The sequence below is a fragment of the Rhinolophus hipposideros genome, assembly GCF_964194185.1.
Source record: "Rhinolophus hipposideros genome assembly, chromosome: 7".
NCBI lineage: Eukaryota > Metazoa > Chordata > Mammalia > Chiroptera > Rhinolophidae > Rhinolophus > Rhinolophus hipposideros.
In genome coordinates this window covers 19216007-19232165 of record NC_138053.1, presented here as the reverse complement: position 1 = coordinate 19232165, position 16159 = coordinate 19216007, and the positions used below count along the sequence as shown (strand labels likewise).

At 32.1% G+C, this 16159-nt stretch overlaps 1 protein-coding gene across 2 annotated transcripts in view; it reads right to left on the bottom strand.

Annotated features, from left to right (window-relative positions):
- DTWD2 (DTW domain containing 2) overlaps positions 1 to 16159 on the bottom strand; it is a 120505-nt gene that overhangs the window by 62610 nt on the left and 41736 nt on the right. For both annotated transcript variants that reach the window (XM_081052870.1, XM_081052871.1), the window contains exons 2-4: positions 14092 to 14182; positions 8668 to 8762; positions 5891 to 6083 (exon numbers count right to left, since the gene is read on the bottom strand). In XM_081052870.1, the coding sequence (XP_080908996.1) occupies positions 5891 to 6083; positions 8668 to 8762; positions 14092 to 14182 (379 nt within the window). The remainder of the gene's footprint in view (positions 1 to 5890; positions 6084 to 8667; positions 8763 to 14091; positions 14183 to 16159) is intronic.

Here is a 16159-nt window from a genome sequence, read left to right as displayed (position 1 = left end):
TGCTGGTACAAGAAGTAAACAAAACTCAAGTTTTGGATAAAATTAAAAGTCTAATCCAAAGAAAACAAAAACACTAACTCAAAAAGATATCTGTACTCCCATGTTCATTGCAGCATTATTTACAATAGCCAAGGTATGGAAACAACCTAAGTGTCCATAGAATGTATAAATAAATGAAGAAAATGATTCTCTCTCTCTCTCTCTCTCTCTCTCTCTCTCTCTCTCTCTCTCTCTCTCTCTCTGAATATTACTCAATCATAAAAAGAAAAATTTTGCTATTTGCAACAACATGGAAGAAACTTTAGGGCACTGTGCTAAGTGAAATAAGTCAGACAAAGACTGACAAATACTGTATACCACTTACAACAGGAATCTAAAAATAAACCAAAAACAAAACCAAAAAAAAGCAATCTCATAAATACCGAGAACAGGTTGGTGGGGAGGTAGGCAAAATGAGTGAAGGCAAAAGGGACAAACATGCAGTTTTAAAATAAGTTACGGGGACATAATGTACAGAATGGTGACTATAACTAATAATACTGTATTGCATATTTCAAAGTTGCTAAGAGAGTAGATTTTAAAATTAAAAGTCTCATCACAAGAAAAAATGTAACTATGTATGGTGGCAGATGATAACTAGACTTATTGTGCAGATCATTTTGCAATATATACAATTATCAAGTCATTATGTTGTACACCTAAAGCCAAAATAATGTTATATGTCAATTATATCTCAATAAAAAAATGAAAAGGAGAATGGTAAATTTCAATCTCATAATAGATATGTAACATAAACCAGTCTGCAAAAGCTCTACATAGACACAAGAAAAAGTTTTCACGAAAATGCCTTAGCCAGTGAGTGCTGCCAACAGTGCTCTGCTTATCAAGGGAGAAATTAAGCTTTAAGTGGAAGTTTTACAGGCAGCAGAACAAGGATATGCAAATATTCACTGAAAACACGTTTCTAAGAAAGCCAGGAGCCTCTACAAAGATTTCCATATGCACCTTGGATTTATTCCTAGCAAATGTTAAGAGTCCCCTGTGTGAAATTCCTCTGAGGGAGGAGATTCACTGCCAAATGGTCTGGATATATTAGAAATTCAGATTAAAAGGAGGCCAAGTTAATGGCTTTGCATTACAATTGTTTCATTCCTAATTAGGTAAGTATGAAGTTCACATATGGCTACTTGCTTATTTGGAAAACAAAAACCTATATACTTTTTTTTGGAAAGAAAACAATAGTTTGAATTTTAATTCTGGTTTTTGTTTTTTTTATGCCATTTTCTCTAATGTATATGGAGCAAAATTTTTATACTATTACAAAAATTGAATGGATTAACTAAACTAAGAGTAACAGCAAAGATAAATACATGGAAAAAGAAGATATGTGGGTGTATATATATTCAGGGGGTGGTAAAAATGACTAATTACATTTAGAAATAACATCTAGTTAACTTAATCTACATTATTTATAGATTTGGAAAACTTACACAAGAACTGACCTATATTTTCCTTTTATGTTTTTATTTTTCACTTGGTGAACAAGACTATAAGAGAGAATTACTAAATATTTATATAGAGCACTAACTTTGAATGAACCAAGAAATATATAAAACAAGCATGCTTTTATAAGGAAACAACTGATTAGTCGTAGACTGCAGTTATCTATGGTTTCTGGTTGGCCCATCCATGATTTTAAATCATCCTGATAAAAACAGCCCACGTCTTCTGAGGAATTTCTTCCTGATTCATGTGGTCCTGCTGTCAACAATGGGATGCAATGGGATCACCATCCACCCCCAACCCCAACAATAAGACCATCCAGGATTCTACTCTGGGAAAGACAAATCATCTTTCTATTAAGACAAATAAAACCAAGAAGAGATTAATCTGCTGCTCCCCACAGACCTCTTCCAGTAGAAAGGAGTAAGTCAAATCATAGTAAGAGAAAATCAGACCAACACAAAGTGACACAAACCTCAAAAACAGAGCTGTTTGAGAACTAGATCCAGCCAATCCTGAAGCCATTCCTACCCATTCTGAGCTCCTCAGTTACATGACCTATATACTTCCTTTTCTGTTTGAGTTATATTGAGTTGGATTTCTGTCACTAACCATGAAAGAGGCATGTTACTTACCATTTATTTGTATCCATTATGGAAGTCCCTAGAAAAGTCTGTTATATAATAAAATATTTTTCCAGAAAAGCTGAGGAATAGGGTTACTAATTAAAAATCATCACAAATAAATGGGAAATTTTTCAATAATTCAAAAACATTTTAAAAACAAGCAAACCGTTTTAGTTTTATAGAAGGTAGTTCAGAACTGACTGTAATTATCAGTTATCATTTTACAATTTTTAGATGTCTAAAGATATGTCTATAGTTACTTTTAAGAATGAATCTCTTTTTCGATTCACCTTACCTATTTATCTGTGAGATATGTATACATATATATGTTAGATATATGTTAGATACACATGTTAGATATATATGTTAGATATGTATGTATGTGTGTGTATGTGTATATATATATATATGTATATATATATATATATGAAAGAGTAAATGTACAGATTTCATTGTTTTTTGCAACAACTTCTAGAAATATATTTTATCTAACCAAGCCATACTCATATTTGGGCTGGATACTGTATGACACTCTAAAAAGCCATATACATTATTATTTCTAAGATTATCGATATTTCCCAAGTATCCTAAGATGAAACTATCTCGAGAGATATGAATATAACATGAGTTTTTATAAACTGTGTTCAGTTTTAAAGTACTATTTTTTTTACTTCAGGAAAAAAATATTTAGGAAAAGACAATCTTATGGGACTATAGCTAGCAAAATTTCAACTTCAAAAAGTAAAATTTGGATATCTATTCCTTACTCTCAAAAGGTTCAGAAAAACATAATTAGAGAGACTGACAGAGAGACAGACAGACAGACACTGAAAAGGCAAATATGACATACTCTTAACACCTAAGGGTATCTGAAGGACTTTTTATTATTCTTAAAAATCTCTGTAAGTTTGAAGTTATTTCAGCGTAAATGTTTATAATTTAGTATCTGTTGCCATATAATTACACGGGTAAATAATTATTTTTATACATACATTTACTTTCTATTTTGTGAACTTTGTTTTCATATCTACAGCCATTTTTTAATTGAGATTTTTCACTTACATGTTATTCATTTTAAGAACTTTTAAGCTTATTATGCCTTTATCTGATTCATACTTGTCCAGAAAGTTGTATGTCTTTTCACTTTAGTTTATGGTGGTATTTTCTCCCACATAGTGAAATCTATCTGATGTTTCTTCTAAGTATATTTTTTTATCTCACAGTTGTAAGATATCTATTTCAAGGTTAAACAAATATCTACTTATATTAGCTTCTGATTTGGAAAAACAAAAAGAATAAAAGATGATAGAAATGTATGGCATAGTAGGACTGGGGAAATTATTCAATTTACCTATTTCATTATCTGTTACTCAATTTAAATGAATAAAATAATTGTGGTGATAAAATTTTAAGTAGCTTTTAATCTGTGTAATGTGACTATGTATTTCATTTCTGTGGTAGTCATGTAGTTAACATAAAATGAAAGATTAAGAGATACAGACACAGCATATCCATACAAAATAGAAACAGAAATTCAAATATATGCATTAAAATGTTTCACAGATGTAACACTTTCCTTAAACTTTTTTTGTATATTGGGCAATATCTAAATGCAATGTGAACATAAAATTTTACCTGTAACACACCCCCATCTAACAGTATCCATGCTTTTTATGAATTGGTTCTTGTGGAACACAAGGAATATGTAAGAAGTTAGATAAACCTACAAAGGTTCTATATGTAAATATGCTGGATGGAAATTTTCCATTTTAGAAGCAGGTATACTTAGATTAAGACCATGGGCTTTGGCTCTAAACTAGATTGGTTCAAATCACAGCCCTACTGTGAAATACTTATGTGATCTAAAGCAAACTAACATCTCTGTGCCTCAGTTTCCTCATCTGCTATATAAGATTAAAAACAATACTTACTTCATGGGATTTGGAGAAAGTTAAAACAAGTCAATACATGTAAAGCACTTGGAATTGGGACTGGCCCATTAAAAGCATTCAACACATAAGTACTTTTTACAACTGTTTTTCATATTCAAATCTCATCTAAAAACCATGTTTGCATTTCAGTCAAAAGAAATTAAACTACAAAGAATTTGACTTTTAAATCTCAGAATCAGGTTTCACTATTATTTTTCACTAAGTACATGACTTATATGTACCTAACAGAGTTGATAAATATTTAACACAAAAACTATTGGAAATGCAGAGATGACTTGATTAAAAAATACATAAACAGAAGCTTTTCATATGCCTTTTTAAGTGTCAAATAACCCAAGTATGCCAAAAACAAAAACGTACAAAAAATGAAAACAACAAACTTTGAAAAAAATATAAACACTTTCTTTGCTAAATAGAGAATGTGAATTCTTTATAATCACAGAACATGTACAAATATTGACCATGTACTTATCCACATCATATATTATTCAAAATATTGCAGGCAATGTTCTTTTATCACAATCAAACAAAATCAGAAATAAAAAAGTAACCAAAAATGTTATTGAGAATTAAGAACTCATTGATAATCCATGGGTAGAAAGGAATCAAAACAAATTATAAATTATAACAATACTATAGATATAAGCAATCAAATAGAGAAATCTCTTTTGAATCTGTTCAATAAAAAATGTGTGTGTGTGTGTGTGAGTGAGAGAGAGAGAGAGAGAGAAAGAGAGAGAGAGAGAGAGAGATATTAGAAAAGAGAGAGGACACATTCAGAAAAAATTGAAATAAGTATGTATGAAAATATACATGTATATGGCAACCAATTTAACTCAGGAGAAAGAAATAATTCCCTAGAAAAGATAAAAGGTATTAAAAACTAAAACAAACACAATTAAAAAGCTTGAATAGTTTCCATAAAAAGAGTTTGAAAGAAGTTTTTAAAAGTCACCATTTTTAAAGAGACCAGGACCAGGGGGTTTGGCCAGTGAATTCCATCTAATTTTTAAGGAGCAATGAATTTTAATATTGTTGAAACTAATCCAGGACATAGAAAAATATTAAAATCTTTCCTATTTATGTAATGAAGTTAACATTATCTTAGTATCCAAACCTGATGATAATAAAAGTACAAAAACTATATAAACTGTAATTCAATGCAATTAAATAAAATATAAGCTTCAGCAATATAACAAAAGGATAATATATTAGGTTGGTGCAAAAGTAATGGCAGTTTAAAAGGTTAAAAATAAAGGCAAAACCACAATTACTTTTGCACCAACCTAATAATGTGACCAAGTAGAGTTCACTTCAGCAACACCAGAATGGTTCAATATCAGGAAATGTATCATCATCATCACTAACTACATCAACAAATTGAAGGACAAACCATACAATTATAATATTGAATGAAAAAAAAAGTATTTCATAAAAATTCAGTCATTCCTTACAAGAACACGGTAATTTAGTTACCAAATAAAAGTATTAAACACAACAGTTCCGAACGAAAACATTAATACACACAGAAATAATTAATCCTTAGACTTCTCTGATTAAATGCCTGACTCTTAATATAGCAAACTATGGTGAAATTTGAAAGTGGGAATTGAGAAAGAAGGACAAATTTTAAATTTTCTACATATTTATCTCAAACACACACACGCAAGCATATGCATATCTATATATACATTCACATATGTAAATACCATCAAAGCCATACGTAAAAACGTATGTCTATCCCCTCACAGATAACACATACAACAAATTCTACATTTGTATTTAGTCTAGGTTAAAATATGAGTTTACCTGTTTGGGCAGTCGGAACAAGGAATTCTTATAGAAAATGTCCTTAGCCTGGCTCCATGTACCATCAATGATGATGATTGTAGAAGGATAAACAGGAGAATCTAATATAAATTCTTCCAAATTAGCAGCTTCATCCCCTGGATATAATATTAATGTACCAGACCTCCGACAAACAGCTGAAAGTTCAGGATCTCTAAAAGTTTTAAAAAGAAAATCTTTATTAGCTTCTTGGGAACAAAAAGTTTACTATTCTTACTGAACTTCATTCAAAAATACGTATCAAAGCATTGTGGTGCTGGAGATGTAATAATAAATGAGATAGCTTCTGTCAGCTGAATTAAAAACACCTTGAGGGGAAAGGAAACAAGTTAAAGAGTTAATTAAAGACAATAAATAGCATCTTCTGGATCTTGAGAGTATAATGCTAAGTGAAATAAGTCAGACAGAAAAAGCAGAGAACCCTATGATTTCACTGATATGTGGTATATAAACCAAAAAGAACAAGACAAACAAATGAGAAACAAAAACTCATAGACACAGACAATAATTTAGTGGTTACCAGAGGGTAAGGGGGGGGGGGGTGGGTGATGAGGGTAAAGGGGATCAAATATATGGTGATGGAAGGAGAACTGACTCTGGGTGGTGAACACACAATGGGATTCATAGACGATGTAATACAGAATTGTACACCTGAAATCTATGTAAATTTACTAACAATTGTCACCCCAATAAATTTAATAAATAAATAAATAAATAAATAAACAGCATCTTCTTCAAACCAATAAATGGCATCTACAACAATGTACAGCCAATATCTTATTTAACAATGTTCCTTGAGATGTGCTTCCAGGTAAAGATGTTGGTTTTCACCAATCCTAATACACATTGTTCTGAAAGTCCCAATTATTGCAATAAGGCAAGAAAAAGGAATAGAAGACATACAAACTCACAAAGGAAGAAGTATAAATGACCTTATTTGCATTTGATAATACTACTTACACAGAAAGTCCTAGGGAATCTACAAAACAATTTATACAAGTAACATGAATTTAGAAAGTCGCTGGATAGAGATCGATATGCAAAACCCAATTGTTTTCTTATATACTAGAGGCAAAAAAAAAATTGAAAATAAGTATTTTTAAATTCCATTTACAAAGGATACCTAAAGTAAACGTCTCAGAATCATTCCCCCATCGTTACATCACATACTCTAACAAAAGCATAAATTAATCATTCAATTACCAGATTGATATTAATTCAATAATGTTAATCAGCTTTAGTTTAAAGTCCATGGCGGATAATAATTTACTGACTAAGCACTATATTAGGCACCATGGAAAAAACTAAACTACTTAATATGATGGACTCAAAGTGGGTGGGCTATTTGGAAAAGGTCAAGCTTCTCATCCTCAAGCTCGTTTGTGGAAGGGTTCAATAGCCAAAAGTCTGGAATGACCCAGATAGTTTCCATTTCTACCACCATAAATGCATATTACTTGTGCAGTAAAATAACCTAGAACCAAGTTGACAGATTAGGTGTAACAATATATGCACATCCACCAAAGGATGACAGAGAAACTATCATTATAAAGAGTTTCTGTGTGAAAGCAGAGTCACACAGTTAACGATGTGGCTTTTCCCCATGTAAAGAGCTCTGGATCTCACTTCCATGCCCAACAAAATTGCAAAATTCCCAACAGCAGCGCCAAGCCCAGAGCAAACCTCTCCTTTGAGGGTAACCCAATGCAAAATCTGCAACAGAAAATTCTACATGAGAAAAGTGTCTAACAAACAGTTTCAGAGAAGAGAGAAGATGATTTTATAAAGTTCTAATACGATGTTATTTTCATAACATAAAGCTAAATAATAAACAAAGCTAAAATAATAAAGGAAGGAAAAAGTTTGATTCCCTGAACTAGGTGTTAGTACTGGTCTTAGAATTTTCATAAATGAATTGAAAAAGAAATTTCTGTATTTTCAAGGCAAAATAAATTTTGCATCTAAAAATATATTGAATTGTGTAGACAGGATCAAAGTAATTTATGAAGGCTTTGTGAATGGGCAGAAAAGCAATAAGTATGTTTCAAAGGTAAGAAATGATTTGTAGAAAAATTTAAATATATATACAGTATATAAGATATAGTTCTGATAATATGTTCTATCACAAAGAGTGAAATAAGATCCAAGAACATCAGAGAACCATCAATGAAGATATCAACTAATGGGCTGCTGCATCTAAAAATACTGGACCAAATCACAAAGAATATTTTAAATATAACAGAAGATGTTTTATCTTTTAAAAAAATATATGATGTGCTTATAACTAGAATACTAAGTATAGTTCTAGTCACTGTACCTTAGGAAAGCCTTAATGGGCTAAAAATGGATAGGTATGTGTTTATTTATATAAATGTATATCATATATAGTTATTAAAAAAGAAGAAAAACTGAACAGAATCTAATACATGTACCCTACCATCTTGAACAAAAATGAAATAAACATTAAATAGAAATACCTTTTAGGCCCAATATAAGAATATTAGTATGGAATTCAGATAATGCTATCACTGCTCCGGTTATTCCACTTTGGTCTGTTTTGGGGGAATGTTTTTATTTGTTTTGCTTTATCTTGTACTATTTTGAAAAAGAAGGCAGAACTTAAATTTGTTCACCACTTCCAATGTACCATGTTGTAGGTCGAATGGATAAGCTGAAGAAAACCATTTTTAAAGATCTATGCAGAAGACAATTTTAAATTGCTCTAAAAGTTAATTTACCTTTCTTCACTGAAGCGACGACCAATCTTGACTTTACACTTGTCCTGGGGTAGGCATGCTGCTAGTAGAGGAACTGTCCGCAACACTTTGCTTTCCTTTAATTAAAAAAATATTAAAACATAGATTTTTAATTATACACACTTTTAAAAATTTTATCATGAACATTTGTTTCAGAACATTATATAGAAGTTTTACAAAACTTTTACTGCAGAACAGTTTAATAAAAAGATCTATAGTTTCTCTGATTTACAATACTAAATGTTATACACATGTACATTTTTATTCTGTTTAGGTATGTTTAAGATTTACTGATCAAACAAGATAACATTAAAGTATAAGATAATAAAAAATGTAAAACTTGTGTTTAAATTAAATCATTTATTCTGACAAACTTTATTTCAATAGTAATTACATATTGTAGCATTTCAACTTGAAGATAATTGCCTATATATTTTTATCCAGAAAGCAAGAACGTGTTCAAAAAAAAACCAACAAAACAACAGGGTATATCAAAGGGACACAAAACCAATCTTAAAGAGGTCCTAACAGCCAAACTGGAACAATTTGAGCAACAAAATAAGTAACATAGTATTTGGATTACAACCAAAGTATAAAACAGAGTTCAGACTGATATAAGAGATGATTGAAAAAATGGGCGAGGAGAGACAAATCTCCCTTACAGAAGAATTCCAAGTAACAACCGTAAATACTCCCCACTCCAGGAGGTGGAACTTATTCATCTCTCCCTCCTACTTGAGTGTGGGCTGGATTTATGGCCTTCCTTCCAAAGAATAAAGAGGACTGGGGCGGCCAGTTGGCTCAGTGGTTTGAGTGCAGTGCTTGTAACACCAAGGTCACCAGTTCGGTTCCCACATGGGCCAGTGAGCTGCGCCCTCCACAACTAGATTGAAAAACAGTGACTTGACGTGGAAAAACATATTGTTCCCCAATATTCCCCAATTTAAAAAATAATTAAAAATTTTGAAAAAAAGAGTACTGACATGGAAAAAAATAAAAACTGTAGAGTGGAGAAATCTGCTAACCGTTTCTGTAAGTTCCATTAACTCTCACAAGTGATTTTTTTCAACGTCCTAGCTTCCAACACTAAAATCACTTTTCTTGCTGTCACAAGAATTCTATCCGTAATCCCACTACAGCCAGGTGATTAGCTATTGTGCCTTGGCCTCACACCTTTCTTGGTTATTTTGGTCTATATTGCTCAGACACTCTGGCTCTTCTCTACTGGTCCAACTGGGAAAGTCATGCTTGATCAAATTAAGTAACAGAACCACTCTTTAATCAGTTTATCTATATACAGTACAATGTTATCTTTATGATAGCTATATAATCCTACTTATATACAAGTATATCTTCACAGTGATAATTTAACTAATTTTGCTTCTGCAAAAAATGACAATGTCCCTAAAGAATAGCAATATTACTTACTTTCCTTTAGAATATCAATTACTTAACAAATCAATACACAAAACAGTAATGATACATATGATTTTACTATATTAAAAACAAATTTATAATTACATTATTTGTTTATAACAGAAAAAAAGATTGTAGTAACAGTATTCAACAATCACAAACACACACACACCGTTTAGAGACATATTTGTGTTCATCTCTTTTGCTCCTGGGTCCCTGAAGTGTTGATTAAAATAATATGTAAACATAAATTTTAAAATGCTGAGAGTAGTTAAATTGATCAACTAATGAAAAGTTGGAAAAAGAAATAGGAAAGTAAAAACTTTCTGGGATTTTTAGCTAAAAAGAACATGTAGCAGAGAGTTCTGGGGGAGCCTGGAAAGTAGCGATTTGCAGCAGCTAATATATTATATACAAGCTGGACTAGGAGGAGACAGGTGAGGGAAATTTAGGACATTTTACAATGTTTCATACTGTTTTCTTCCTTCTTGATCATCACTATGAGGTACTGACACATACTTAAAACACTTTCTAAACTTTTATCAGATACATGTATATATGTCAAGTTAAATAGTGCCAAAAAAAAAGTGTAATTATTCCCAGATACTCTCCCCTATACCACTTCTGAGAGGCAATCACTTTAACTCTTTTTTAGCTATATCTTCTGGTGGTTACTTCTGGATTTCTAAATAATATGTGTGTATTGCTATCTCTTGATTTATCAACTTGATTTATCTACAAACTACAATTTATCATCATAATAGCTAACTTTAATGTACATAATTCAAATATATCCTAGATAAATTTACCGTTCACAATAAATCAGTAAAGAAGTGTACTGTGTCCATTTTACTAATGATGAAACTGAAGCACAAATTAACTTGCCCAGAGTTATGGAGTTTACAGAGCTGTTAAGGATTTAAACTCAAGCAGTCTGGCTCCTGAGCCCTTACTATTAACTACGTAATAAATGAGGATTCCGCTTTCCTACATCACTCCTTACCCTCACATCTTCTAATATTTTTAATTAAATCAATAGACAGAGTTTACCTCATTATGGCTACATGTACATTGTTCACAAGAGGCCAAGCAGTTTCACACAACCTTTCTTGTAAAGCTTTTTGTTATTTTTGAGATAACTGTTTTATTTTTACCCTTAAGTAATCTTCAAGATACATATGCCTACTCTTTGAAATGCACTCCATCAAGTCTTCTATTCCCAAAGCCACCTCCTACAGCCCATCCAAATGGTTTTCAATAACTTTTTAGGGAGAGTCATCAAATTGGCATATTCTTTTATTGAAAATAGTATGCCGAAATTAAGCACAAGGCAGCCCAGTATTATTGAGTTAGATTAAGACTGGAAAATTCCTTGAATGATACGGAAAAACAATATAGATATACTTGTACTCATATATACATAATATACAACTGTAGCACACATAATTATAGACTGCTCACCTAACTTGTGAATTAACCATGGATGAATGGATGGATAGATGGAAGGAAGAAGGAAGAAGGGAGGGAAGAAAGGAAGGACTTGAAAACATTAAAATTTCCACAAGTCAATGCAAATACCTACATTTTAAAAGCCATCTTAAGTCTGGAACCACACAACAATAAAAGAGCACCATACTATGATACTACAAAATGAAAACAGCATTCATCATCTAAAGTTAAGTTTTAGCCAACACTGTTATGGCCAGTAAACTATCATTTTATGTAAATTTGAGCAGCACAATGATGTAAGTTTAAATGCAATAAAATAATGCTAGTTACCAAACTGTCACAATTCTGACCACAGCATGTTGTTGTTAACACTGAAGAAAAGGTTGTCCTTGCAAGGCAAGTGAAAGCAAAAATAAATGAATGGACCATATCAAACTAAAAAGCTTCTGCACAGCAAAAGAAACCATTGACAAAACAGGCAACCAACCAAATGGGAGAAGATATTTGCAAACAACACCTCTGATAAGGGGCTAATATCCAAAATTTATAAAGAACTCATACATCTCAACAACAAAAATACAAACAATCCAATTTAAAAATGGGTAGAGGACATGAACAAAAACTTCTCCCAAGAAGACATACAAACGGCCAACAGACTTATGAAAAAATGCTCAATTTCACTAGCTTCTAGGAAAATGCATATCAAAACCACAAGGAGGTATCACCTCACCCCAGTTAGAATGGCTGTCATCAACATGACAAATAGTAACAAGTGTTGGAGAGGCTGCGGAGAAAAAGGAACCCTCATACACTGTTGGTGGGACTGCAGATTGGTGTAGCTGCTATGGAAGGCAGCATAGAGGTTCCACAAAAATTTAAGAATAGAATTACCATATGACCCAGCAATCCCTCTCCTGGGTTTATACCCCAAAAATCTGAAAACATTCATCCATAAAGATATATGTACTCCAATGTTCACTGCAGCTTTATTTATGGTGGCCAAGACATGGAAACAACTAAAGTGTCCTTCCATAATGATTGGATAAAGAAGATGTGGTATATATACACAATGGAATGCTATTCTGCCATAAGAAAAGAAGAAATACTGCCATTTGCAACAACGTGGATGGATCCTAACATCATCAAACTTAGTGAAATAAGTCAAACAAAAAAAGTCAAGAACCATATGACTTCACTCATATGTGGAATATAAAACTCAAAGCAACAAAGGAACAAGACAAACAAACAAAAACTCATAGACACAGACAATAGTTTAGTGGTTACCAGGGGGTAAGAGGGGGGAGAGGGCTGGCAGAAGAGGGTAAAGGGGATCAAATATATGGTGATGGAAGCAGAACTGACTCTGGGTGGTGAGCACACAATGTGATATATAGATGATGTGTTACAGAAATCTACACTTGAAACCCATGTAATTTTACTAACAATTGTCACCCCAATAAATGTAATTTTAAAAAAAAAGCAATTAAAAAAGGAAAAAAATGTCACCCAACAAATGGAGTAATTAACAATTTGTAATAAAAGAATAAGTGTTTCTTCATTTGGAAACAGAAAAAGACTAATATCTTTCACATCTTTGTTAAAATCTTCAAGTGACATAAACTTCAGAAATTTAAAGAAAAAGGTCCTTCTTCAAAAGCCTGATTCAATACTTATTGTCCTGAGTTCCTAAATGCTGGAATAGTTTTAACTTCAGTTTACACTGAACCCATTTGTACCATACATTGACTAGTTTTGTTTTAACTATAACTTGTGCTTCTCTATGACCTCCTTTACCCCACTCTTCATTGCTGCAGTTAATCAAAAGTTACAAACACACATACACAACAGCACACGCATATTTCTCACTAATATAGGAAAGTACTAATTAAAAAAATAAATATATGGTGATGGAAGGAGAACTGACTCTGGTGGTGAACACACAATGGGATTTATAGATGATGCATTATAGAAATGTACACTTGAAACATATATAAGTTTAGTAACCAATGTCACCCCAATAAATTTAGTAAGAATTTATTAATTAAAAAACCTCTTTATATACAACATATATACTATAAAATATACATATCTGTTTCATTCATTTAAAAGACAAAAAGTTTATTTTACACATTCATTTTGTAACACTAAAGTGCTGAGAGTTACTTCCATTTTAAAAAGAAAAGATATCAATGAATATAAGCTATGACAAAATTTTAAAAGCAATGATTTTCTTAGCTCTCTACTCACAAAAATCTTTTTTCCTTCACTCAAAATTGTAGGAATTCTAAATTTCTAGTACTGTTTTTATGAAATAACACTATTTTATGAAATAATATAGTTTTTACCTAGCTCCAAAGCATATGACACTATACTATCATGTAACATATAAAAGAAACATTTTTTTCCCTAGTAGAATACATTTCTCATCAATTTATTTTCAGCAATGCAAATGATCTGGGAGGGATGAGTATGTTCATTGGTGTTTCCTCTTCTACGCTAATATTCTATTTGAAATTGTGTACTCTACAAAATCTTACTCACCTCCGCTGGATGCTGAATTATATACAAGTAGGTAGAGATGTGCAGAGGATGCAGTGGTAGAAATGGACACAAACACACTTTCTGAGGCCGGCTAAAGGGCAGAAACAAAAAGAATGCCTGTAAATGTCTAAAATACAATATGACAATAACCTCAAACTTGAGCATAATCCAACTTCATTATATAAAGAGATTTGCTAAAGCTGCATTCTTTTAAAATGAAACACCAGGAAAGAATTTAATCACTCAGACTTTATATATGAGAATTTGGAAAAAGATTCAAGTAAATTTTTTACCATCAATATATATCAAAGTACCTCAAAAAATCTTGTCTTTACAAAGAAAGAAACAAAAACTCATAGACACAGACAACAATTTAGTGGTTACCAGAGGGTAAGGGGGATGGGGGGTGGTAGAAGAGGGTAAAGGGTGTCAAATATATGGTGATGGAAAGAGAACTGACTCTGGGTCGTGAACACACAATGTGATGTATGTAGATGATGTATTATAAAAATGTACACCTGAAATTTATATAATTTTACTAACCAATGTCACCTCAATAAATTTTTTTTAAAATCTTGTCTTAGTTATTATTAATAGAATAATCATGTCACCACCATGGTCTTTTTTTCATGAGGCAACACTTCTATGAACTTGAATTCCAAATCAAGAGCAGATCTTATGTCAAAGAGAAACCTGGCAATTTTTCTAAATTGTCAGAAGTTGGAGGGAACAATATAATGATAAAATATTAGAATATAATTACCATCTAGAAGAGAGTTCTAATCAAACTTAGCCATCAATGAACATGGAGAACTTACCAATTGTGAGAAGAAACTCAAATAGGGGCCATCAAATTAGATTTGGCTGGAATTATATCCACAGAGTGTCTGCCTTCTCTATTAAGTTTCCCTTCTGTTATTGTTTACTTTGTTTTTTCTGTTTTACTTTCTTTTGAGTGCTTTACTGTTGTTTCAGTAACACTTATGTTCATTACAAAATTCAGATGGAATAGAAAGGTATACTTCCCACCTCAGTCCTCCACCCTCAGGCATTCTCTGCCCTAGGGGCAAACAATGACCTGATTCTTGTGTGTCCTTCCAAAGGAACTGTAGGAACGTACATGGATACTTTACCATTAAATCCTATATTTGATATATATGAAATTCATCAAGCAGCCAGATAGAGTATATCATGGGAGTAAATTTTCACAAAGATCACTACTACAGGAAGATGTTATATAACATTACAATAGTATACAAGTGAATGTTATATTAAAGGGAATTCCCAACAGCATACTTCCTACTGCAAAAGTGACAGCTATCAAAACATTTTTCAATTTTAATTAAGCAGAGTTATAGCCCAGGTAACAAATTCTTATATTAATAAACCACAGAGTGAGTAAATTGGTTCAATTAGATCTACCACCTCATTCTGCAAGGAACTGTCTAACCTATGCTCCTGCTGAAAAAATTATCTAGATGATAACTTAGGCAGATATGTGTTGACAACATGAGCCCACTCCCCTCTCCAGCACTGAACCTAGAGTGGATGGTTAACCCAAGGAAAACCAATATCCTCACTTTCCAGTGACATCTGAAATGATTCGGTGACATTATTCTGCCCTACACTGGATTCCCCTCTCAGGAAAGTGAGATTTGTAGAGATGGAGAGAGTCATTCAGTGGTCACAAGAGGAGCAAACACAGAGAGGAACAGAGAGTAATTGATGGAACTGGATGTACTGACAAAGAGATCAAGGGCTGAAGTTGGAAAGGATTCCTCATTCAGTAGAAGAATAGTAGGATAATGTACATTCAAATTCTAAAATGTTAAGTATCTGACTTTTTTTTATAGGAAATTCTGTATATGACTGAAATGCACAATCAGATGTCAGTAAAATTCTTTTATAAAATGTAATTTAAGATCAGATGAAGCCATTTAAAAAATTCATAATTTAGTTGAATATCAACTTTAAAATCTATGAACTATATAATTGTAAGAATATAAAAGAATGCAAAAACAAAATTAAGTGCCCTATGCAGGAAACATCCACGTATCAACAGGGCCAA